The following is a 25,820-nucleotide window of genomic DNA, read 5'->3' on the forward strand; positions in this document are numbered from 1 at the left end:
CCTACATTTTTAGGGAACTCAAATTTCTCTGTGGGACTGCAGCATATCTGTATTCTAAATCATCAAAATTACCTTTGATGCATACCTTTGGTTGTATAAACTGGTAGAAAAGTGTGCCAAAGATCAGACTGACAAAAACTTCATGAAGTGCATACAACTAAACTAGGAGACTCTTCAATAAGAAAGGTCTCTCCAGTGCTATGAGAAAACCCCTGCTACCAAAAAAAATTAAGGATACTTTTGTACCTAGATGGGTATTGGTAGAGACAATTCTTGTGGGAAGTAGCAAGAGCTAATTCTAAGAAAAAAACACCTATTAAGGCAGCATTAATCTCTGAAGGAAAAAACAACTTGAAGTACAATAAACTAAAAATTTTTGCCAGTTTTGGATTTACTTTTAAGATTTATGCTGCTGACAGCACTGTAAATGAGGAAAGAATAGAAACATGAGTTTTGTAAAAGTCACTAGGGACAAAACTGCAAATGTCACCATTAAAGGATTTTCAGTCCATCACCTTTTGATTCTCTTGCTTTTTCTCCAACTACCCCAGGATGGATTGAATTGGTATATTTGGGGTGCTTATTGTATGTTTGATGTTTTGAATCTCCAGAAACACTGGAGATTTCCCATTAATATTTATCATTTGTTCAGGAGGGGGAAAAATAATCCTGAATGCTTTCTCTTTTTGAACAATTAGAAAAAAGCTTTATAACATATTTTCTTCCTAGAAGGCTATCTCAGTTTTTCTATTGATGGGGGAACTTAAAACAGAAATTAAAGAAACTAATGGGTTATAAAGAAGCAGAAAGGAATTAGCTTTGGATTTTATCCAAAGGTAAGCCCTAAAAATTCCATTATTTTCTAAATAAAGATGATATGAAATGTCCTTAATTAAGAGACTTATGGAATAATTCATACAAGGAAAAAGATAGAAATTAATGTGGCATTATTTTCCATGGAAGGTATTCAAAGAGATGATGAAAAAATAGAAGTTCTATATTGCTCCTTGAAAACATAACTTTCAGGAAAAAAAATTAGGCAAGACTCTACATGACAATCCAGAAAGAAAACATATACTGTAATACACAGAGGTTTAAATCCTTATTATATGTATGAAAACAATTCATAAGAAATCCTAAAATCATTTCACCACAGTAGGCTGACCCAGCAAACAAGCAAATCTCACTAATTCTCTCTCAAATTTCATTTATTTAAAGCTTCTGAGATTTGAATATGAAATAATTTACCCCCAATTACATCTCAGATTATCAGGTTCTGTGTGCAACATCAAATGGGTGAACATAATGAATCCTGCTAAAGGTAACTGTGCAGAAACTGGATCCTGTTGCGCTTCACAGGTTTTTAGTTTTTATGAACCTGGACCTATAGAGCCAATTCAGCTTGTCTGCAAGTATTTTATATGTCAATGCCAAAACGAGCATAGAGAGCAAGACATTGCAATAGAACTAACTAAAGGAAAACTAAACCCAAGCTTTTTATATACATTTAAAATAAACATCTAAATATGTTTACAATTTAAGGTAACAGCTGAATTGAGATGCCTCAAAAATCACTTGAAAGATGATGCCATTGGCAAGACGAAAACCAAATTATGAGTGGAACAGGACTTGGGAATATTGGTAGTGATTAATTATGAGCTGGTATCAATATCATCCACAGAGAGTATCAAGAATTTCCAACATCAGACAATCCATGTCAGTGCTCCCCAGCTTTCTGAAAGCTAATAAAATATCTTAGGCTTCCTGAAAATGGGTATCAAAGGCCTCCTGGAAAGGGTATATCAAATGGCAGAAGAATAGAGAAAACATTTCCCCTTAATTGCAAGTTATGAGAGCAAGGATTATGAAAACATATGTGCAAGAGGGTGGTGGGATTCTTGAGGTTTATTAACAAAAAATTTTAGAATTAAAGCAGTGAATGAATGGCTAACAAATGTTATTGGAGTATTTTGACTGTTGCTGGTTTAATGGCTGATGTTCTAGCAAGTTCTAACAGGACACATTGCTACACACTGGTGTTTGTCAAACACACAGCATGCAAACTAGTTTTGACTACTGTTATATTTTGTTTTCCCTGCATATCACAAACACCTTTAGTGTCCACAGTTATAAGGAGAATTGCCCTACCACTAACTGAGCTAGCAAAATTGAGCACTGCCAAGGAAAATTACCTGAAAATATGGTAAAATTGGGGCTGTGCAGGCCTGAAGGAAACAAATGGAGAGCAGAACCTGGGGTCTCTGAGAGAAAAACTGACAAGTTTGAATGAATTTAACTTCAGTACATTTTAAATTTCCTAGCTCGGTTTAGAAATCAGCAGTGTAGAATTGGTATGTGAGAAGGCAGGAAAATAATTTGCTCAGTTTGTAGAGACAAAACAATTCAGTAAAGAGATTGTGTCAAAGGATGGATAAATACAGATATTACTATGAAGTTAAGGTAGCTAAATGTGACACTTTAGTCCCTGTGCAAATACTGATGCATGACTATGCACAGCAGTTTTCAAAGCACTGGTTTGACATATTCTTTGGCATGTCTAAGGTAAGGTGATGGGCTTATGGGAGGAGAAAGATGGACACAAGGAGAGCCACAAGTACTGCTAGAGATGAAATCCAGAATCCCTTTGCCATAAAAATGCACCAGGGGACATACACCAATGCAGAGAGTGAATAGTTCTCTCTGCAGCTTGTCTTTCTCTCATGGGAATGAAGCTTGGTATACAACACAGTAGTGAGTCCCTAAGCAGCCCTTGATGGCCACAACCACATATATAATCTTGGAAAATCACACCGCTTCCCTGTGCTTTTGTGTCTCTCTGCTTGTCTTGCCTGTCTAGAATGGCAAGTTTTAATGTGATTAAAGCAGAGAGTGATTATCTCTTGATCTGTGTGTGTAATATTAGAGTTCCATGCTGGAGTTCCCAAAGTTCTCAGCCAGAGCCACTAGGTGCTGCTGTAATATGAGCAATTAAAATAATAACTATTATTAAGGAAATGGTGTATATTCTTTCTATGGATTGCTTCAAAAAGTCTGAAAGTCAGAGAAAAAAACTTATTCTAAACCTGCACATTTTTTAACAATAAGAACCAAGAGACCCCATTATTCACTTCACCAGTACTCAAAAAATTTCCCCCTTACCTTTTGATGCTTTGCAGGAAAAAGCTGCAAACACCTTCCACCTTTAAAAAATGCACTGAACAAATGCACTTTTTTTTAAATTTCATTTCAGTTTCAGCAGTTTGCTATTATGCAAGTTCAACCAAATCACTCTACTCCAAAATCCTTGCCAGCTACACAATTATGCACCTTATTTAGACATTATTTGAATATGAACAGAAAGGTAAAGACCTCAGCATAGGAGAACATGCCTTGGATTGCAAATGATTCAATAAATGCATGGTGATTTTACTGAGGCTCAGATTTTGTGCCTGTCACTTTCACAGTATTCTAAGAAGGTTTCATCTTATTAAATGTAGTTGACTAGCCATAAACACAGTACAAGACTAATAAGACTTCATATGAATCACAGTCACTAAATGCTTCTTGTCTGAGAGTATTAAAAAGTCTTTAGACAGCTGCCAGCTATAGCTCAGAGAGCTATATGACTAAAGTGCTATTTCTGAAAGTCTTGGAGTCCATCTAACTGGACTTCACAGTGGACAATCCAAATGGCTATTTATATTTTAAAAAAATTTGGCAAGTGTTGTTTATCAAACCAGTTCTCCAGACACAAAGACTCCACTTAAAAATTTATTCTTGGATTTACTGCGCTTAAAATGAAGCTAAATGAAATTATCTGGATCCTCAGAAGAACAGGTCTGATAAGGTAATTCTGAATTAATTACAAGTGATGAAGTTTTGCTGCCAGGTTCTCTTAAGATCCAAAGTTAGCACAGAAACAAAGTTAAAAACATTAAACATATGCGGAAAATAAATATCAGGAACCTGTATGAGAATTAGAACTTTATGGTAAAAATGGGACATAATATTAATATTTTATATAAATCCTTACCAAAAAGCATTTTAGGAAGGTGGAGTGGTGCCAACATAAACTATAAAATATATTTTATTCTTACCATTTGAGATTGGCTCCGTGGACAGCCATTGATATCTTCAACCTTTTCATTTGCTAAACAAAAACAGTGAGGGGAAAAGCAAAAGTAAACAATGAGATAAAACTTTCCTTTCCAACCCCTGGTCCAAAAAAAAAAAAAAAAAAAAAAGGAAAAAAAACTCAAACCCAAAAACTTAAAAATCAAAACAGAAAAAAAAAAAAAACAACCCTGAAGAAAAGCAGAAAAGGCAGAGCAATAAAATGCAGAGGGTTTTGTTGACAGAGAGCTCCTTTCTGAGTGCAGCTCAGTGGCACAGTAACAACACTCTTGCTAGCAGCAGTTGCTTCCATATGCCAAATCAAGCAAAGGGGGAAGTGCGAAGGAGGTCGCTGCTAATTCTTCAGCCCCTGCAAAATAACTGCTGACATGAAATCTTCCACAATTGTCTTTGCAGGGTCAGGATACAGTTTCAAGGCATCCCAGAAAGTATGAGCCACTCCAGCTAACAAAATGCACACATGGGAGACATATGGTTTAATGGAGCATTCATTTCTGACAATTCAAAGTGTGTAAGATACAGTTCTGGCCATTTAAAGTATGGTTAAACAGCAACTTCCAAACATGCTCACATAAACATATTTTTTAATTAAGACAAGGATGAACCACACAAATATCAGAGACATATGGACCCAGTCAAATTGCATTATTCAGGGTTCATCTTATTGTTAAATACATTCAACTTGAATTATATATTCCCCCATGCAAGGATTCAGCTCGCAGTGCTTCCCTCAGCCCTGGTCTTACCGATGATCTGGATGATTTCTGCTAGCAGAACTCCATCTGCAATGTCCTGCTGCAGGTCCTTGATCAGCCGCTTGTGGCCAGATTTTGCCAGGTAGTGGTTAGCCCAGTCAGTGTAAATCTGCAGAGCAGAGCGGGAGGGCAGGGGAAGAGGGGAAGAAAGACAATAAAAAGGCTTAAAACAAATGTTGGCTTACATAGCAGAACTATTCTGGAACACATTCCCATTTAAGAAGTCAGCACCAAGGGAAACAATTTTAATGTGTTTTTTGACTTTTTTTTTTTTTTTTTTCCCTAACGGTCATGCCCCTCCCCCTCCCATCCTCTGTTTTATTTTAGCTTCAAATGATTCAGGCTGTTTCATGAGGGTTCAAACTTGCTGTGACCAAGCAAAATTCCCCTTATGACTGTAAAGGAAACTCCTGTCGTAAATCAATCACATCTACCGAAATTCCACCTCCCACCACGTTTCCACCTCCATGCATGCCCTGCCAGCAATGTTCACACTCTGGGGCTGCCTCAGAGAAAGTGATAGAAGAGACGTGTGTCTGAGTGAGGATTAGCTGGGGTGTGGCTGGTGATGCTCTGTGACACTTTGTGCAGTAGTCACTGTGTCCCACTGCCCAGGGACAGGTTGTTTGCCCCCCTGCCTACAGATCAAAAAAAATGTGCACAGAGGAGGCTGAGAGCACCAGATGCACAGTAGGCTTATCACTGAATTAGAGTGCATATATTCTGGAAATATGCTGTGCCCTTTCTTTGCCTAAGGAGCAGGGAGGAACAGTGAGACTGAACAGCAGCAAATGCTCAGCAACAGGCAGCACAAAAATGGCAATTATTAACAAAAGGTTGAAAAGGACCAGCTGCATTACATGCTCCAAAATAAGGGAGGAGAGGGCATGAAGAGAGAGGTTGAAGGCATTTCATAAGGTGTGCATGTACACAGAGCATTTGGTAGCACTACAGCTCACACACAATCAGAACCAGGTTTACTTTACTTTAGGAAAAGAGGGACACCTTCCCCTCTACATGAAGGAGAGGAGCTCACTCCAAGAGCTTCTCACACCTCGCTGGGGTGTCCCAGCATGCAGAGGCACCTCGTAGAACTGGAGATTGGCAGGGGGTGTCACACAACAGGAGGAGGACATCTGTGGCTTTTGGCAGCCAGACCTGGCTCCCTCTTGCAGGGTGTCTGTGACCTCTTTCCTCCCTCCAGAAAACAGAACTTGTACAGAACCTCCCAAACCTCCCACTGCCATGGGATGAGACCCCTAAGGGAAAGCACATATGTATGATGCCACCACCCTGTGACTAAATATAATAACTAAGAGTCTTTCTCTGCTGAGAATATTGTTTGAAAATGATGAAACTGCACCTTTTTCATAAAAAAAAAAAAAAAAAAAAAAAAAAAAAAAAAAAAAAAAGCTTACTTTATAAACACCCTTTTATTTAACCTCATAGACCCTTGGGAGAGGAAGGGGTCAGAATACCATTTTGTGAAGATGACAACAGAGGCCAAAGCCATTAACTGCTTGCTTATTTCAACAAGGAAATCTGTGGCAGAGCCAGGGTGGGAAAATAGATGCAATTCCCAGTCCAGAGCCTAACCCAGAGAACCATCATCTGCTTTCCACCCCACAAAAGTATCACCACTTGCTACCTGAGCACCTTTCCACAGATTTTCTCCCTCTTTATTAAAAAAGAGGAAAATAGAATTTGTTTGGTCTACTCTATTTCTTCTCATATTCTTGCAGGTGGATCATTTCTTGACAGCTTTAGAACTTTAAATAACTCCACAGAATTAACCTGTGGAAGTGCACTCAGCTCTCCCATAGCCAAAGGATGCTGCTGCTAATCTCCCTGCTACACCACTTGAATCTCCTGTGTTTTCACTGACTGAAATCAGTGTTTTCACTGATTGATATCCTTTTTTTCCCCTATTACAGCTGAGTACCATAAAAAGCTTCATTGAAATGTTTTGGTTTTGATTTTTTGGTTGTTTTTTTTTTTAAAGCAAACTGTAGCTAGGAAAGTGTTTCTCCAACCATAAAATAATCTGGAGTGAATGTGGGGTCTCTATAAAGATTGAATGAACATGAACACATATTTAAAATAGTATGAAACCATGATGATAAAAGACACATACCACACCCATAGCATCATATATTCCCTACTACTAGTATTTCAACTTCAGTCATACTTTTAAAGCAATGTTTCAAAAATACCCTCTATTAATATAAGCAGAACTATTTGCTGTATTCCAATGAAACTGATCCACTGGAACATACAAAATTTAATACCACTAGTATTATTTTAGGTTAGTTTCATATTACAAATAAAAATACCAGGCATTTCCTTTTTCATTTGTCACACCCTCACATAATTGGGTGTATCACTCCTAGTTCTGACTACAATTTGAACCATCCTCCCACTAAGCAGACAAGGAGATCTCAATATAGCAGCTGCTTTGCAAGTGTCTAGTACTCAGACAATGGACTTCACTGATCCATCCACCCCCTTAATAACTTTCTTTTTTCATTAATTTAAAAGTGATAAGCATAAAGAATGCAAACAGTGTTTTATAAGCATAAGCTGATTATCCACATCATACCAAAATTTTTCTGATGGTGTAGCATTTGAAAGTCATGTGATAGTACAGAAACAGTACTGAGAGGAGTCAGTGTTAAAAGGTATTATAAAAAATCAAGAATGCTAATATTTATTGATGTTTAATACAGCAAACCAACACCCAGCTGGCAGTGGAATATCACATTTTATTTCCTCTCTTTCTGTAGGAAATACCACTTGCTTCTGCTTTCCTCCCCTTCTCCTTAGGATGCCTTTCTCATTCATCTCATTATTCTGGGCACTCATTTGTCAGGAGCCTTACAAAAAATGAAAAGCATGTAGATGGACACATGAAATTATAAGAATGTACACATGCCACTATAATCTTTTTACATTAAATTCTCTCATGTAAATGCAATGAGATATAAAGACTCTCCCCTTCACAGATTTCAAGTATCAATACACCTCAGAAGTTTTATCTTTAAATCCTTGGGAAAATATAAAGCTCTAGTGTGCTCCATCATTCACAATACTCAGTTATCCTGGGAGAAAACTCAGAACAGAAGATAAAAAATCAGTAACTTCATAAAAGTCTGCTTTTTATGAGTCAAACTCCCCTTTCACTGGGTGCAGAGCAGCTCTAAGGAGGAGCTGTGCACTCTCTCTCTCTTCTCAGAACTAGCAATAGATCATGACATCTTGCATTAATTGCTCAGCAATGTTTCCCAAAATCTTATCTTAGATTTTTCAATAACGAGGCTGTTTCAGAGAGAAACACAGACACCAGTGCTAGCAGTTGCAACACTTCCTTCCTTCTCCACTGCTCCAGTAACCCTGCACTACAGCCACACACTGGGCTGGGCTGCTGACTTACTCATTTCCTCCCCAGGCTTCCTCTCCTACCACCCTGCTCACAGGCACGGCCGACCGCGGCCACTCCAGCTTTGGATTTGGCAGCTGGCAGGTAGGGGACACAGAGATTGGAGTGCTGGTGACCTACAGGACATGGCAATCTGACAGCTGGCAGTGTATGGGACACTGAGATCGGAGAGGCAACCTGCAGGACAGACTGCTGGCAACCAACGGGGCAGCCACTGCAATCTGAGAGCTGGCAGGGTACGGGAGAGCCACTGCAATCTGACAGATAGCAAACTCTGAAAGCCACTGCAATCTGACAGATAGCAAACTCTGGGACAGCCACTGCAATCTGAGAGCTGGCAGGGTACGGGAGAGCCACTGCAATCTGACAGATAGCAAACTCTGGGATAGCCACTGCAATCTGAGAACTGGCAACCAACGGGACAGTCACTGCAATCTGAGAGCTGGCAGGGTACGGGAGAGCCACTGCAATCTGACAGATAGCAAACTCTGGACAGCCACTGCAATCTGAGAGCTGGCAACCAACGGGACAGTCACTGCAATCTGAGAGCTGGCAGGGTACGGGAGAGCCACTGCAATCTGACAGATAGCAAACTCTGGGACAGCCACTGCAATCTGACAGCTGGCAACCTCTAGGGCAGCCACTGCAATCTGAGAACTGGCAGCCTCTGGACAGCCACTGCAATCTGACAGATAGCAAACTCTGGACAGCCACTGCAATCGGAGAGCTGGCAGCCTCCGGGGCAGCCACTGCGACCTGCCATGGGGCAGACAGGGGCACAGACCTGATCCTGCGCTGGTGCAGTCCGAGCCCGTGCCAAAGCCTGGCGATGCAGCAGATCCATCCAGCCGGGCAATCCCAGCCCGGGCACAGGCTGCTCCTGCTAATGACGGTTTCCCCCGGCATTCCTGAGCTGCTCGTCATGCTCCCCTTCGGCAGAGTAGAGGAAATAATCCCTGATACCCAAATATAGTTATGAACTTCACCTCCATGCTTCACAAGGAGCACAGAAGAGCTGCCTGGCAGGATCCGTAATGAAGCAAAGCACTTGTAATGCAGTAGCTTAATGAAGTGAGAGAGAGGGGATCTCACAGGTTACTGCCTTTTTAGAAAATGTTTAGTCATAAACCGTGTAATACACATCAGGCAGTGATATAAAGCATCCTCTTTGAAACTACTACAGAAATGTTACTGCCCACGATCAGTGCCAAGTGGGAAATGTCAGATGGGTTTCAGAAGTGCACTCAGACTAATGCAATAATAATGCATGACACTTCATCAGTGTCTTTGACTACATCAGCTCAACATGCTTTCCAGGCATAAATGAGATCACTCCTTCTATTTATTATTTCTGTAGATGTGAGGAAACTGAGGCATAAAGGCTGCTTTTGGATGTGGCTCACTCAAGGGCAAGTAGCTGGGATTAAACCCCAGATATTCTGAGTTGAAAATAATTTCTTCTGTGAGCTTTTATACCAGATACTTTTAGAAAAATGCTTGGTGGGAACATGTATATTCCAAGAATTTGGATCCTTCCTGATTTTTGTTTGTTTATTTGCTACAGAATAGTGAATCTCTATAGAATCCTGTTGCTCTTGAGAAGATGGCTTTCCATATGCCTCAGTCACTCCCTTATGTGCCAGTGCTGCTGCTTAGGGAGAAGAGCAGCTGCTGCCAATTGAGGTACAATACGACCTTGACAGACTTCCATGTCATTTGGGAGCATAGGTTAATTTTTGAAAATATTTAAATGTTTTTCCACTGAATGAAAAAGATATATGAATTGAAAAGACAGAATCCAGTCCTCTTGTGCTTTAAATTACTCTGTAGGAGACAATTGTATCCTCATTCATTACCATGGCAGACTTGAAATGCTGTCCTCTAATGTTCACTAATATAAGCACCTTTGAGGGTGGGGAGGCTTTTTAAGAAATCCAGTTCCCAAAAGGAATCTGTAGGCAAGAGCAAGCTTCTCACAGATTTTTCTTTAGTGTTTATTTTGTGGCAAACAACAGTTGGACAAAAGGAAGGAAAAATTATCTATTAAAAACAAAAAGTTGCTAGCAGTATATCTGGGTTGCAATATTTCACAGCAATACACAATGCTACTTCTCAGCAGACCAGGAGTCTTTTATTCTATTTGGATTATATCAATATATTTCATAATTCTTTTTTTTCTTTATGAAAAATAGAGTAAAGGAATATGAAAATATTAAATAGCCCCAAGACTATAATTTTAACAGTCAGCCAAAGTGGAAATATGGCACTGTTAACTTAATAAAAGGGTTATGTGACTTCTACTGTAATGTTTTCACTCTACTTAAAATGTTGCCATTGGAAACAACTGATGGTTGATAGCACTTAGAACTTTTCACCCATGGACACTTTTTCAAATTGCCCTTGAAAAGTAAGAGATTGATGAGTTGTTTCTGTTGCTCTCCAGTATGTTACAAAACAGGCTGTAAAGTCTGCATATCCATTTCCTGGGAGGTTCTCCAGTGTGTGGCCTGCCCTGGATGCTGAATACCAAACAGAGCCTGCAGAACAGTCCCAGAGTCCCTGTGAAGAGGATTTGCTGGAGGAGAAGGCATGACCACAACTTCATTTCTTGGCTAATAAATTGTGGTAGCAAAGCACGTGTTGGAGTGTCCCTGAAGCAGTTTGTATGTATAAAGAGAACCTGGGAAACACACTGATTAGTGTTAGATTAGGGTGAGGAAATCAGATTGCAGAGAGATGCCTTTCTCCTTCCCACTGCCTATACATTAAGGAAAACTTAACTGGAGGGCAGGATCTGACCTTTTAAATATTTTCTTATTGAAGGTTATGCCTCTGGGATGCAGAAGAATAATTTATTAGTTTCAGACCTCCACTTAGCAAGTAAAAAGACTAACTTTGAAAACAATGATTCACATTTAGACTGCCATAAGAGACAGATCAACCATTCAATTCATGTCTTGATTTAATTGGCTATAGAAAATACTCTGTAATTCATTTGCTATGAATTAAATCTAGGGTCTGGGGGTGGCACTTTTTGTAACATTAAGCAAATTACATGAGAAAGAAAAATATTTACACAATTAAAAATATATAGCTAGAAAATTAAACTAGAATTACTTAATTTATAGGCAAGATGGAAGCCAATGCACTTTGTTTAACAAAATGAAATGAGTATTAAATGACATTCCACAAACCCTATTTCTGAATCCCACTGAGCAATAGAGAACAATTATGAGTTAAGGAATAGAAACCACTTAGAGGGATACATGCCAATTAACCAAAATGTCAGAATCCCTGTAGTACAATTCTATTTTGTAAATAGCAGCATGTATCCATCAACACTACTCAGTAGTTTACAGATAAAAACACAATTAAACAAAACTCCACTAATCCCAGCTAAGAAAATTAGTAGAAACAATACTCTTCAACAATCACTGGCAAGCTTTAGATGACTTACTCAACTTTAAGGGGGCTGTTTTATATTTCCAAGATCCACTTGCAGTTTGAGATCAAATCACTGAAGTAACATTAATACTGGCTTACTGTGCTCCCTTTCTACTATTTTCTTCCCAAACCCCAACTCAGAATTAATTTAACACGTATGTTTGAGGCCAATACTCACCAATGGCACAGGAGCAATACTTTTGATTCTTCTGTGCCAGATGGAAGGTTACAGGATAAGCTTCTTTGAATGTATATTTGTGTGTGTGTATTTGCCTGTAAGGTTCACTGAGTAATTTCAATATTAGCCCAGATAAAAAACCAACACTTTATAGAATAAATTCACTTGTTCATGCTTTGAAAAGAATCTTACTGATTTGCTTTACAGTTTAATCATATAGTTTTGTTTACTGGCTCCAGTCTTGTGCAATAGCAATAAAATGCCACTGGAAGGAGCCAGATCTTTATCCTGAAGCTGCAGAGACCCTGAACAGGCAGCTGCTTCTCTGCAGGCTTGTGCTGTGGGGAAGTGGTGCTTGTCAAGGGAGCAACAGCACCTCAGTTATTAACACTGGCCTCCAGCTTCCTGAATTATCAGGAGGCAATATCAAGTGCCACCCACACAAAGCAATCCTCCAAAACCTTGAGACTTTCTGTTATAAATGTGCCATATACTTGATCATACAACTTTGGAATTATTTCTTAGACATGGATATAGATAAATACATGTATGTATAGATAGATAGATATGTGTGTTATAAAGTGCAATTCAGCATCCATTTAGTGAAAGTACAATAAAATACTGGGCCTAGTATTCAATGCAGATTTTACATAAAACATTGATTTAAACTAATATCTCAGATAATTTTAACAGTAAGGAAGATCAGGAATACCCAGTGGGCAGAAGTGTTACACCTAGACACCACTAAGATGGTGTCAACATTTTGGTTTAGATAAGCAGTGTGATTCTAAAGTCAGTCTCCTATCACTTGGGCTCTCTCAAAAATCCAATTGACATAAAAAAAAAAAAAAAAAAAAAAAAAAAGTGTTTTAGTTTCAAGAAAGCCATAATTCAAGTTTTCTCAGCATCCAGGACAACAGAGACCCCATTTGTGTGAATTTCAGGTCTCACATGTGTCTTGTCACTGCCAGGGTAAGTTTCATGACCAGTCCTGCATTCACTTTGTTAAAGAAACCCACAGTAAGCAGAGTTAATTTTCCTGTAAAGGGAAAAAATTAACTGAATTTGAACAGGTTTCCTTTATGGCTCACCATTATAACACCACCAGATAAATGGACAAGGCTCCTACAATCTGAGTAGAAAGCATGAAATAATTTTGAGAACAAAAGCACTATTGCTTTGTTGGTTCTTTTTTTGTTCACAAGCAAAAAGCCATTCTTGCTATCAAACAGACCATTTCTGGGTGAACACCTGCCTCTGCAAATCAGCAGTGGGGCTCCTCACATGGAGCTGGGAAGATTCCACTGTGAAACTACTCCAGATTTTCCATCAAAGCTCATTTTAAGGATTTATAACTTGGACAGGGAGATTCTTTCCACACTGCAATTTGGCATTAAAGATCTTGGCCCAGGGATCAAAATAACCCTCTTTGCCAGCACTTCTTTTTAAGTGTGGAAAGACAAATTTCTGATATATAAAAATACAAAAATATTAGGACATACATTTGTTCTCTTCTTATGAGAAAACAGTAGCAAATGAGGCCATAACTAACTTTAAATATAGAGTCTTCAGCACTTTTTAGGGCTTAGATAACTAATTTAAATTGTCTAGTTTCCTCTTATATGGAAGAACAGCTTTAAAAATCAAACTAAACAAAATACACTGCTTTCTGAGCTACATATTTTGTAACAAGATATTTTAACTCCTGTGTAATTTTTCTCTGTGCCTTGATGTTTAAAACTTGTTTTTCACCAGCTCCATGATTTTAATATCAATAATGGCCTTACTACTCTGAATATCAATATTCAGAACACCACTGAGGTGCTCTAGGTAACACAATAGTATTGAGTAATCTAATGTTTCAAGTGTTGTGATCTGAGACTTACTGTCAGTAATCTCTGTTAAAACAGGCCTTGGTGCTGAATGTGAGAGTTGTAATGGCTTTGCCTTTTGCTACCCCTCTGAAGCTTAGGAAAATGAAATTATGCTTACAGGGATGACAGCCTATACTTACACCTCTTTAGCTCAGGAAATGCAGTGTTTCAAGGACCTGAAAGACTAAAAATGCAGCTTGGTACAATTGGGATACCACTTCAGGACACTTCCTTTTGTTTCCATTGATCAACATTAAAAGCACTGTCCATAATAAATACCTACCCATTCTGATTATAATAATACTTAAATTTACAATCATTCAGGCCAATTAATTTTAAACAATGAAGAGGAGAAAAAAAATCTTATCATAGACAACACAGACAACAGAAGTCTTTTCATCTCAAATAGGAATCAGTGTTCGAATCTTTCTGATTTCTTAATGAAACATATATCTCATGTACACTTTCTGTAACACAACCAGATTTGGAAGGTTCCTACAATGGAAAGTAAAAGGTTCTAGATTGCTCAAAAAATGCCCTTAACACCCTTCCTTTCTATAAAAGGTGCCTCTAGTGAGTGCTTTGGCTACACATCACAGAGAAGAGCAAGTCTCACAGAGGGAGGACCTTGGGGTGTGGGGGTTTTCTTCACTGCTCAATCTGCAGTTTCCCATGCATACATTCTACCAGATTTTAATTCTCCTACACCCTTCTATAGGAGCACAGCACCACCCAAAATAGCCCCAAAGATATATGACCCATGACTCAATATTTTTTCTCCCATGATTTACCTCTGAAGACAATTCAACCCTCTTCCTTTATGAGACAAAATGGTGCTTTAGTGTTTGAGGTTTGTGGCCTGGGTTGTCATGACTGCCTCAACACAGGGCCCTCTTCCTCAGGGGACTGCTTTCCACATCTGCAACTCTTCATCCGCTGTCCTATATTTTCTTTTAAAATACACATTCTGGTGATACCATGTCTCTTGGATGACAGACTAGGAATGAAGGATAAGGACTGACTAACTCACTTTAAAGGGCCACTGCCTGTAAATTTAATTAAATCCATATCTTCCACCTCCCACACAATCACCCCTTGGGACTAAAGGCTTCTGTAAAGGATTAGGAAGGGGATACTCTCATTGCACCACACCACTACAGAGAAAATAATTCAAGATTGGGAAGCTGTGAGCAGGAAGCAGATGAGGAAGAAAGGGACTCACTGAAAACACAAACAAATAACTCTGCTGGCTAGAGATTATAGCCTTTATTGTGGACAGAGGCAATTGTGCTCCAGCCATTCCTTCCAAGAGCCTTTTTGCATTTTGTCCTACTAATGTAAGTAAGAAACAGAAACGTTCCAGTAAAAGAAGAATCTCCTGTCAAATGAGTCCCTAACTCAGTGCCTACCACCTTGTGTCTCATCCCATTCCAGGCTCAGTTGCTTCTTGGGCTGTGGTGCTGCACCAGTAGCTCTCCTCAGGTGGCTCTGAGAAGCTGGCACACCCACACAGCTGTTCAGTCGTTCACAGGGATATGGAGTATTACTTCAGGGACTTCTGTTGACGCTCCTCCATTAAGTCTACTTCTTTTCAATAAGAAAAAATGTTTTTTTCTGACCTTTCCTATTAACATCCTAACTCCCTGATAACACAAGAAAAAAACTAAATTACACATGCTAGCTTTTCTTTTTATTTTTCTTTTTTTTTTTTTAAAGGAAATACTTATTGCTGATGAATAATAAATATTTCATTCTGAAACACTGGCAAGAGTTATTTTTTCCCCAGCTCAAATTTTTTTTTATAGTAGGCAGGTGATTATTTCACCTGCCCTTTAAATAAACCTTGCTGGCAAGGTACTTGACTTTGTGAAGCCAACCAAGCTTTTGAGCATTCTCAGAGGTGCAATTTCATGTCTGTGCAGATCCTTAATGTAAAAACCTGGACTGGCTATGGACGGAACATGAGCACTGCCAAAATTGACAGCTGCTGAGTGGGAGTTCTGAGAATGAGAATGATGGACATAGACACCTAAAATGCAAGTGAGATAGGTCATAGGAACATAAATTCTTTGGGGGAGGAGGGCAGATCTTATTTCAGGAATTACTGTACAAAGGATATACTTTGTTAAAAGTCCAGCCATTTCTTACATTATTTAGTGCAGACCTATGGGATAGAATTGTCCTTAAAACATTTATTTCCTTAAAGTTGCTCTTGAAGGTCCCTGATAAAATTTTTACTAGCACTTGCTGCACATCTCTCATTTTGATGTAAATGTAAGGACAAATTATTTGGAGGAACTTCCTGAGAACATTAAAGAACCATAATGCTGCTTTTTTTCTTTTTTTTTTTTTTTTTTTTTTTTTTTTTTTTTTTTTTTTAATTTAATGTATACATTTGGGAACTTGAAGTTGGAGTGGAAAGTGAAGTTTGAAATTTTATGAAACTGGTACATCTCTCAAGTTGTTCAGTCCCACAGAGAGAGTCCTCAAACATTTCACCAGATGGCTTTGTTCTCACCTTCCCTGGACAGTTTAATGTTACTATCAGGAATAAAATCCCATACTTACACCAATGCTTCATTTTATGTTACTGTCATTATCTTGTTACAAGTTATATTGGTATTGGCATTATCTGTCTAATAATTATTCTTGAGTAACAGCAGTAAAACTCTTTTAGGTTTCAAGCTCTGATCTGGAGTCTGCTGAACTACTTAAGTTTCATCTGTCTCTCTTTGACCGAAAAAAGATGTTCCTTACATTAAAGAAGAACGAAAGTGGGCAAATGGATTCTCTAGCCTGTGGTTTTACAGTAAAAAAAAATTCCATCTCAGCTAGATAGATTAAATGCACTTCACATAATTTATATTTTTATATTTAAAAATATTTTAAAAATATTATATTATTTATGGATATATATATATATATATGTACTGTGTAGATGAATTTACTGTATTCCTTCAATTTCTAATCCACAGAATCAGGCTCTTATAAGCAACTGTTTATACTGTGGAAAATAGGTGACTTTGTTCCATGTCAAACAAGCTTGCAGGATTTAAATCCTCAAGGAACACTCTAAAATGAAAGTACTGCAGTAAAAGATGTACTTTAGCATATAAATGATAAAGGATCTTGTATTGTACGCCATTAAAATATTATACCCTAAAAATGGTATTTAAAATGCTCATTGTGATATTCAGTGGTACAACACATTTCTGTAAATAATTATTTTAAGAACAATGTTTTCCAATTAATAGTGTTTGCATGCTCCAAATTCCAATCACACAACAGCCACAGTGACACAGAGGGCACAAGACAATTCTGCACAATCAGCTTTGGAATGATGCTCAACCAACAAACTGCCCACAATAGGGAACCCATCTGAATGCTTGATAAGCAGAGTCCATGAAGAATCTGACAAGTAAATGAACAGCAAAGCCATGTGAAGAGAGGCAACAGAAGTCAGGAAGGCATGATGCTGAAGCACAGCCTGCAGAGTTGAGCAAATCCTCAGCTATGAACACACCCCTCTTGGTGCCCTTTGTGGGAACAGGCAGTGCAAACACCCCAAAGGAGCTGTGGCATGCTCAGTTTCTTACGTTGTTTTTTCCAGCTGACCAGACCATATGATTTTGGCACAAGGGGATCAGATGTGCAGGGAACCCCAAACACTTCTAAACAAAATTCATGTATTTATTCACTTGAAGTCAGGGGGCAGAACAAAAAGGCTTAAAGCAGCAAACAGGGGCTTTTTCTCCCCCACTGTCTGTTTTCAATGTTCCTTGAAAGCATTTACAAAGTCACTTTAGTCTGTTCTCTGTTCCTGGCTGGAAGGGGCTGGCATCTTTTCTCCTGTCCCTGTGACTGTGGAGTTTTTGGAGAGCCATGACAGACACAACATGGCTCAGTCCATTCCAAGCCTGCAGTTGTAGAAATCCCTGGAAGTAGAAATGCCCTCTTAAACCCTGTTCATGTGGATCCAGGAGATGCAGGGCCTCTGTATCCACCTCTCCTGTACAAGCTGAGAGTGCTCTGTCCCTTTAAAACAGCAACCTTTCAAAAGCAGTGTTTATCTGTTTTTGTCTTTCTGTACCTACAAGCTCCTACTGATGCTTCTGCTTTCTAGCACCATCATTTTTAAGCTTTAAGATGCCCTTTAACCTCACTTCCCACACTCATCTTTGGGAAGAGTAAATTGCTCTCAGCTTGAAGAGGGCAAAGACAGAAAATATAAAGACAGAAATTACTTCTCCTCTTTTTGCATGAAAGATAATTTTGCCATCACTTCTTGTAATATTCTTGACAGATTTTTATATGGTTCTACCTTGAATCCAGAACCTGAGTGGCTGTCAAAATCTCTGATGGCCTCAAAACATTTTCCTGCAGAACTGTTTTATCTTCCATATAGCCATGTAAACTGACTTACAGTAAGCATTTTTTTCAACTACTTTTCACAGATGCCTTAAAAACAGTCCACTGATTCATGTAGGTCTGCTGTATGATGTGTTTTAAATCTTAAAATAAGGAGGGAATATTTCATATGACATCAAACATTGAGAACTAAGGAGAATAACTAGGAATGAAGATGTCCTTTCATAAAATATTCTTATATCTTATTTTTCATAACTACATTTTCCCTTAAGAAACCAGTTTTATGTTGTCTCTGTGAAGATATATCTAAATTAAGATATAAGGTATATCTGTGAAAGGCAGCTAGGTATGCAGTTTTGCTAGGAGCAAAGGCAAATGTAAGGTTTTCAGGGATTCAAATAAATTTGTCAGAATGGCTTTGTGAAAATTGTTTTTGTTGAGATAACGAACAAAGAAAAATGAGCTGACTAGAAGAAGCAGAGACAAAACTCAGGGTCAGAAAAATCACTGCAGAAAAAAACCCCAAAATCACAGAATAAGCTGAATAGTATCAGTGTGAAGAATAACTAAACAATTCATGTTAAGATTGTGGCTAAAGTAATCTTGGGGTGTAGGCAAGGAGATTGGCCTGGATTATTTGGATATTTTACCTTTTAAGATAGAAAGTTGTCCTAAATTCATGTACGGTAGAAAATAGGATTAAAAAAAAAAATCTCTATTTTTTTCCTTTTGCTAGGAATAGCCAACTAAAATCTGAATTTTTACTAGCTATTCAAGACAAAGGGTTTGGAATGTGCTTCAGTAACTCTGTTTACTAGAAGGACACTCAATGTCATGACATCAAGTACAGGCAAGATCTTCATTTCCCTCAAAAACATCCAACTGCAGCATATACTGATGCAAAAAATAAATAATATTCCTCTCCTCACAGAGGAGTTTAAACACATTCACCTGTTTTCAGCTGAATCTTTCATTACACTTTCTGGGGTCTGGCCTCCCCCTACCTGAACCACAAGAAAGCAGAAATATCTCCACTAAAGACAGCACATAAACAGAAGAATTGTTGCATTTAGGGTAAGAAGTGGGGCCTGGAGCTAAACAAACAAACAAACCAACCTACCAACCACATCCCCCTTGGCACTGCTGAGCAAATTGAAGTGTTCATCACAGCTTATTATAAGCTTATGGCACTAATGAGTATCTGATGCTCTGTCTTCCTTGCAGACACTTAGAAAGCTGGCTTGTTTCTGTTGGATCAACTGCTCCACAAATGCCATTCAAAACGTGGTCCTGCCCTAATCCTTTCATGTGGAATTAGGTGGGATGAGCTGCTTTGTCTAGCACTGTCATCTTTGCCAGGCACCAAGAATCAGCTCCGGGCAGGCAGGGGAAGACCAGGACTGGCAGCAAAGGCACTGAGGATGGGCTGTGGCTAACCCTGGAGGAGAAGCAGTGTCACCTGCCACCCCACACCGTGAGAGTCACCTCCCACAGCCCAGTGACACTGAGGATGCAGGGGAGCACTCACAGCCAGCATTTACACAGACCTGTGGAAAAGCAGGGCTGCATCCACCACTGCTCACACTCCCAGCTCAGGCTGTGACCTCTGCTGCTCCCACTCCCGAGGGCTCAGAGCAGTAAATGCACCAACTAACTGCTACAGAACATATCAAATAACATGTAGTATAATAACCTTGCAAAACTCTGCTGCAATATCTCTGATTTTTGCATATTTGATGATGTATACATATTTAACTTGTTTATACTTGTATGCATATCCCATACAAGTTTGTCTGATATTGAAATTAACATGGCTGACCATTTAAAGTTGGTAGTATTTAAGAAGAAGATATTTTCCTCTAAAAATCAGGCATCTAGCCTGAGGTAGGCATCTAGGCTCCTCCAACAGTGTGTTTCAAGAGAAACAGGAAAGTGTGAAGCAGTTTAACCCAAGCAGGATGTGAACCTAATACAAGAAGAATTAATTCCTCTCTGGAGTTAAATTCTTATTTTTTAAAGGACAAAAACTAGCAAGACTAATCCCACATGTAGTGAATAGCTATCTTTAAACTCTAATTTTGTGGTTGACTCTGGAGCATTAGGTTGAAAGAGTGGAGTAGGAGGGTCTGTAGAAAAAGTGCACAGCAGATACTCCTCACAGTTTAAGTGAAATCTTTGCTAATTTATCTGTTGATTTCTACTGGAGCAAGACTGAATGGATTACATCTGTTCTGTATTGACTTGGTCCTGCAAAGGGACAGCAGGAATTTGCAAAGCAGGAACTTATGGAGATGTAAGCAATCCAGGGGGGACACACTCCTGGGATATGGATATGGATATGGATATGGATATGGATATGGATATGGATATGGATATGGATATGGATATGGATAAACACCCCGTATCTCACTATCTCACTGTCCCTTTTTTGTTTTCTACCTGCAGAATCAAAAAGTATCCCAGGCCTGGCACATATATTGCTATGAACAAGCTGATCTCACATTCAAATAAGTGATCATGTATTTAGTGGGAACTGAAGGCTGGAAATAAAAATACAGAAAAAGATGCTGTGATCAGGATTTCGTAATGTGGCAAAGCCTCTGTTGGGGATTTCTCTCACTGAAGGAGGTGATATGAAAATGAGAAATGAGAGAAATGAGAATGTATATCTAAGCAGATGCCTAATAACTTGATAGAGCATAGAGATGCAATCAACTGCTTCTAGAAAATTCAGTTTATTCCACCTATGGAAATAAAAAACAACTACATAAGAGAAATAAAGTAACAGCATTAATTTACTCTAGAGCTATCCATCCTTTCAATATAAAAATATAAATATGTCAAGAACTATTAATACATTTATATGACATACACAAGCACATACAGATGGACACAATAAATTGCTTTCATTCTCCTCTGATCCCAAGCCAGCTCTGTATCAGGCCAATATTTTGGCATTAATTAATGTAGACTTAAAAATGTTTCACCTTGTGCCAGATGCCTAAATTGTCCTATAGTTCTCATGAATTAAGGGGCTGAAGCTGCTCTTCCACACCTACCAGCAGTCATGGTTCTCCACCATTCTGAGTGTCCCCTGACAGGACACTGAATGACAACCCTCTCACCTGGTGAAAGTGCTGCTCTGAATCCTCCCCAGCCTCACCTAAACTGCATGTACCATTGCTCATCTGGCTGTACAATAGTGCACTGGTAAGAGCCCAGCACTGGGGGAAATTACTGAGGGTCATACTTTGATGTGGTGTTTTGAGTTCCATTTAAACAGTCCACACACACAGAACTGAAGCTGCTGGTGAGCTTTATTTAATGCAAATCCTTGGTGAGAGAAAAGGAAGGAAATTATCAGTGTGATAAGTTGCAATCAATTCCAATATGAACGTCAACTTTTTGAACAAATCAATAATTTAGTGAGAGAAATGTTCTCAGCCTGGTTTCCTGGAACATTTGTTTCTAGGCACATGTTTTATTTGCAAAAGGAAAGTCTGCAAAGGGCATTAAAAATTACTACCTTTTGTAGACAAACAGGAATTGTAGGGTTCTCACTGTTTGTTACACTGTGTAAAAGAAAACTACATATAATTTGTGGTTGTTTCTTGAAAGAGTCACTCAAATGTCTAAAGTGAAAACTGGAAGGAGTATGATAAAAGCCACTGTTAAGCAGCACCCTGGAGTGTTATGGGTGTGTTTTCTTGACTTGGATTTTCAGTAGAAAGAGTTTGGGAAGGTGTTTTAGTAAAAAATGGACTCTATATAATTTCAATTTCAGGATGTTTCACAAGGGGTAATAACTATATTGGATTGCTTACAGCCAAGGAGCAGCAGGCTGTGTTGACATCCACTTACACTGACCACTAAAGCATTTCAGATTGCAGGAAAGAATGGCACTACTATCCCAAGACAAACCAACAGGTAACTTCCTCCTGACTTTTGTTGATGTGCAGCTGTAACCCTTTTCCTACCCTCAATTTTCTTTTTAAATCATTGGCATCCCTCTACAGCAGCAATTCCCCTTGTTGCCAAAATTCGCATTCTTATTCTCTATTGCTTCAAGGGCACTTTTGGTAAAATCAGTTGCACTTAAGAGTCACAGATCTTTACAAATGTTTATTAACTGTAAAGGGACTCTTTCAAGTGAAGATTTATGCAAACAAAATATGTGGCATCCATAAGCAGGCCAGAGCCACAGTGTGTTCTAAACAGGTACCTTAAGCCAGCAACATGTATTTGCTCTTGCAACTTAAACAATCCAGATATAATTCATTACATCCTATTAAAAAATCTATTTTATTTTCAATGTGAAACATTTCTTTTTCCATCACATCAAAACAAGTATAAAATGATATCATCAGCTTTCTTCCACAAGGCTAAAGGAATTTATAAAAGAACATAAATAACATATGAAGAAATCTATTACAAACCTCCCAGGGCATATTGCAAGCCAGAATCTTTAAGGTGATGTTAAAATTTAGAAGTGCACCTGATTCTCTGCTTGGAAAAAGTCAATAAGAATAAAGAGCAGCCAGAGAAAGAAAAAATACTGTCCCAAACCAGATCAGAATGTGAAGCAAGAAATCAGACTCATATCCTGAAAGGATCACTGTAAAATCACCTGGTGTCTGATTCTGAAGTATCACATAAGCATGTGTATAACAGGAAACATATTTCATATTTGCATATTGGCAATAGGAATTAAACAGTCTTGCAAACAGCTAAAAACACTCTGATAATCAGTACAAGCTATTTAAAGTTTTCTGTTTCAAAAGTCTCCTGGCTTACATGTGTAGCTGCAATAAACTAACAGGGAAGAATGTTTTGCCATTAGGCAGAGGCAGACTCCAGTCTACTTTGCCTTTTCTGTGTTCCTTATTACTGTGATGCTATTCCATTTGGGATCATGAAAATTTTCCAAGGAAAAATTCTGGGAAAAATGTGAGAAGAACTTTAAACTGGCTAGCTGGTCTACCAAGTAAAAATCCTTCCTCCTTCTTTGAACTTGTACACAGGTCTGGCTGTTTAGCTTGCTACCTAAGTAGACAGTATACAGTGCTTGAGTGTCTCAAATACCATGGCATATTCAAATACTGAAAAAATATAATTTTCTTTTAATTGGTTACAAGGTATATGCTGTACAGGTAATAACAGGTGAATTTTTTATTTTTATTCTCTCAAAATATGATGGAAATCCAAATAACTGCAGCAAAGACTGAGTGAAAATCCTACTCTAGAAATACTAGGGATATATTATATTATATTATATATTTTACCCTCACTTAACTTAGACTCATGAAACTGTAATATCATCAAAATATCTGAAGAGATAAAATAACTAAGAAGAAAAGACCAAAATGCATTAACCAGAACTGAAAAAATAAATTAAAAAGAGCATGTATACATGGGCAAGAAAAGCAACATCTCGTCCCACCCACACCACCAGCTTCACAGTTCAGTAAGAAAACAAATCAGAACAGGGGGAGGAAACTAGGCCACTATGCCAGGAATGTGTTTTTGATGAAAAAATTAGTTCTGTTTTATACAATGACTGCATTCAAACACCTCTCAAAGCAAGCCAGATGTTGGTTGGAGCAAACTCATAACATTCTGTCTGTGCTTTTAGCCCACTCTGACTCTCATCCTATCGGCCATTTGTCCCAAAATCTCCACTCAGCCCCTGACTGGAAGAGATTCCTCACCCAGCTGAAAGACACATCTCCTGAAGCAGCTGCTGTGTGAAACTCCTGAGCTTTCTCACCACTAACAGCACTTTGCAGTGGCAGCAACACAGCTTGAATTAAAGGCAGGACCATGTCCTCTGCTTGGAAACCCCTGGGACCATCTGCATGTGCTCAGCTGGCTGTGCTTTCCCAGGAGCAGCCTGCACCTTTTCTGCACCCAGGTGGATCATTCATTTTAGTAGTGCAAAAGCTGAAGGCAAAGGAAAGACTGGGCTCCAGTGAGAGCAGATGCACTGAGCTGACAGAATAAGGAGAGGTGCAGGGGAGGGAGCAAAGCAGCCAACAGAGCCTGGGGGAAGCCCACAGCATTCAGGATGTAGCTGCATCCTATTTTCAAAGTAAAATCTCAGGAACCTATGCTAGAATCACTGAAAAAAATAACTAACATTGGAGAAAACACATTTGGTGCTGATGGTGTTATTTCTTTTCTGCCAGCTTATACAGTCCTACATGAGCTTCAAGTTCTTTCCTCAGCATATTGTAGTGCAAATCAAGATTTTCAAGATGCTGACTGAAATAAAAAAGTCAGTATTCTGTCTCCCAGAGAACAAGTGTATCCCAAAGTATCTCAGCTTAGTAAGGAAAAGGAAAATTGTTAATGAAACTAAGTCCATTTCTAATATGAGAAATTTACACAAAAAAAAAAAAAAAAAAAAAAAAAATTACCTCTCTCTCACAGCAGCCTGCCCAATCTCTGAAATTCCACCAGCAAGTCCTTTCTTTTTGGCACCTGTTACACTCCCCAAATTGCTCTCAGAGCCAGTGCAGCACCACTAATGAAGAGAAACAGCTAGAGAGTTTCAACTACTGCACTGCCCCTGAAATGTATTTCAGAAATAACAGCAGCTGTAATGTTTTAAACTGAAACACTCCCCAATTGCAGAGATTTAAAAATATTCTAGAGCAGCTAAACAAAATGCTGCGTATGGTACTAATTAAAATACTATAGCATCAAGAAGTCCTCCTACACTCTAGGATCTTCAAAAAATAAGGAATTGGAATAATAAATGAGGAATAAAGTAATAAATATAATAAATAAATAAATAAATAAATAAAATATAATAAGTAAGGAATAAAAAGTATTTCTTGCTTTAGATCGTGTAAGATCCATCGACAAGGGAGGATATTGCAGATTGATAGAAAAAGACATTTTTAGAACCCCAGACACCCCACTCTGTAGGGGCAGGTACACTCTCACAAACTGTGCCACCCTGGAAACACTTTGGAAAGGTGAACCTCCTATCCCAGCCTCCAGCAGATATTTGCATGCTTTGCTGGTGCACAAGAACTAATCCACAGTGCAGCAAGGTGTAGAAGTAGAGAGTCAGCTCACTGGGATGGGGTTCCTACCTTGCCAAGGACAGCAGCTTTTGGACATGCATGGGACACTAACATGGGTGACTGGAGCAGACAACATTCCCTGCACATCACCAGCACTCTGAACAGCAGGTTGGCTTTAGGCATTGCACTCAACTCAGGTCATACAGGCTCAGACAGGACTCCATGGCTTACTTGGTGTTAATATGATAAATAGAAGAAAACACCAAATGGTTTACATCTTATTTTCTGCACAGTCCAAAAAGTCCTCATCTTGGTCCATGTTATCTTGGAAGGAGGCTACTTCATACCCATTTTTTTGGAACTTAAGTGTATAACATATTTCTAGCTAAGAGGCTTCTGCTTACATTTTTTTTTCTATTTCTCACGAGAATTATCACCATGTATTATTTAGCACATTAATCTTCTCAAATGATCTGCCCAATCTAATTCATGTTTTGCCTGTCTTCTTTTGGATTTTCAACCCTATTTAAATAATATTGTGCCCTTTTGAGAAGGACTGCCCAGATTTTCTACAGCCATGTTACTCATCTTTTGAAATTC

The 25,820-nt window shown here is 38.7% G+C and overlaps 1 protein-coding gene across 5 annotated transcripts in view; it reads right to left on the reverse strand.

The window, feature by feature from the left end:
* NAV3 (neuron navigator 3) overlaps positions 1-25,820 on the reverse strand; it is a 248,387-nt gene that overhangs the window by 171,459 nt on the left and 51,108 nt on the right. For all 5 annotated transcript variants that reach the window (XM_056516356.1, XM_056516355.1, XM_056516353.1 and 2 more), the window contains exons 2-3: positions 4,881-4,998; positions 4,098-4,150 (exon numbers count right to left, since the gene is read on the reverse strand). In XM_056516356.1, coding sequence (XP_056372331.1) covers positions 4,098-4,150; positions 4,881-4,998 — 171 coding nt within the window. The remainder of the gene's footprint in view (positions 1-4,097; positions 4,151-4,880; positions 4,999-25,820) is intronic.

The sequence above is a fragment of the Oenanthe melanoleuca genome, chromosome 1A (genome assembly GCF_029582105.1).
Source record: "Oenanthe melanoleuca isolate GR-GAL-2019-014 chromosome 1A, OMel1.0, whole genome shotgun sequence".
In the NCBI taxonomy this organism is placed as follows: domain Eukaryota; kingdom Metazoa; phylum Chordata; class Aves; order Passeriformes; family Muscicapidae; genus Oenanthe; species Oenanthe melanoleuca.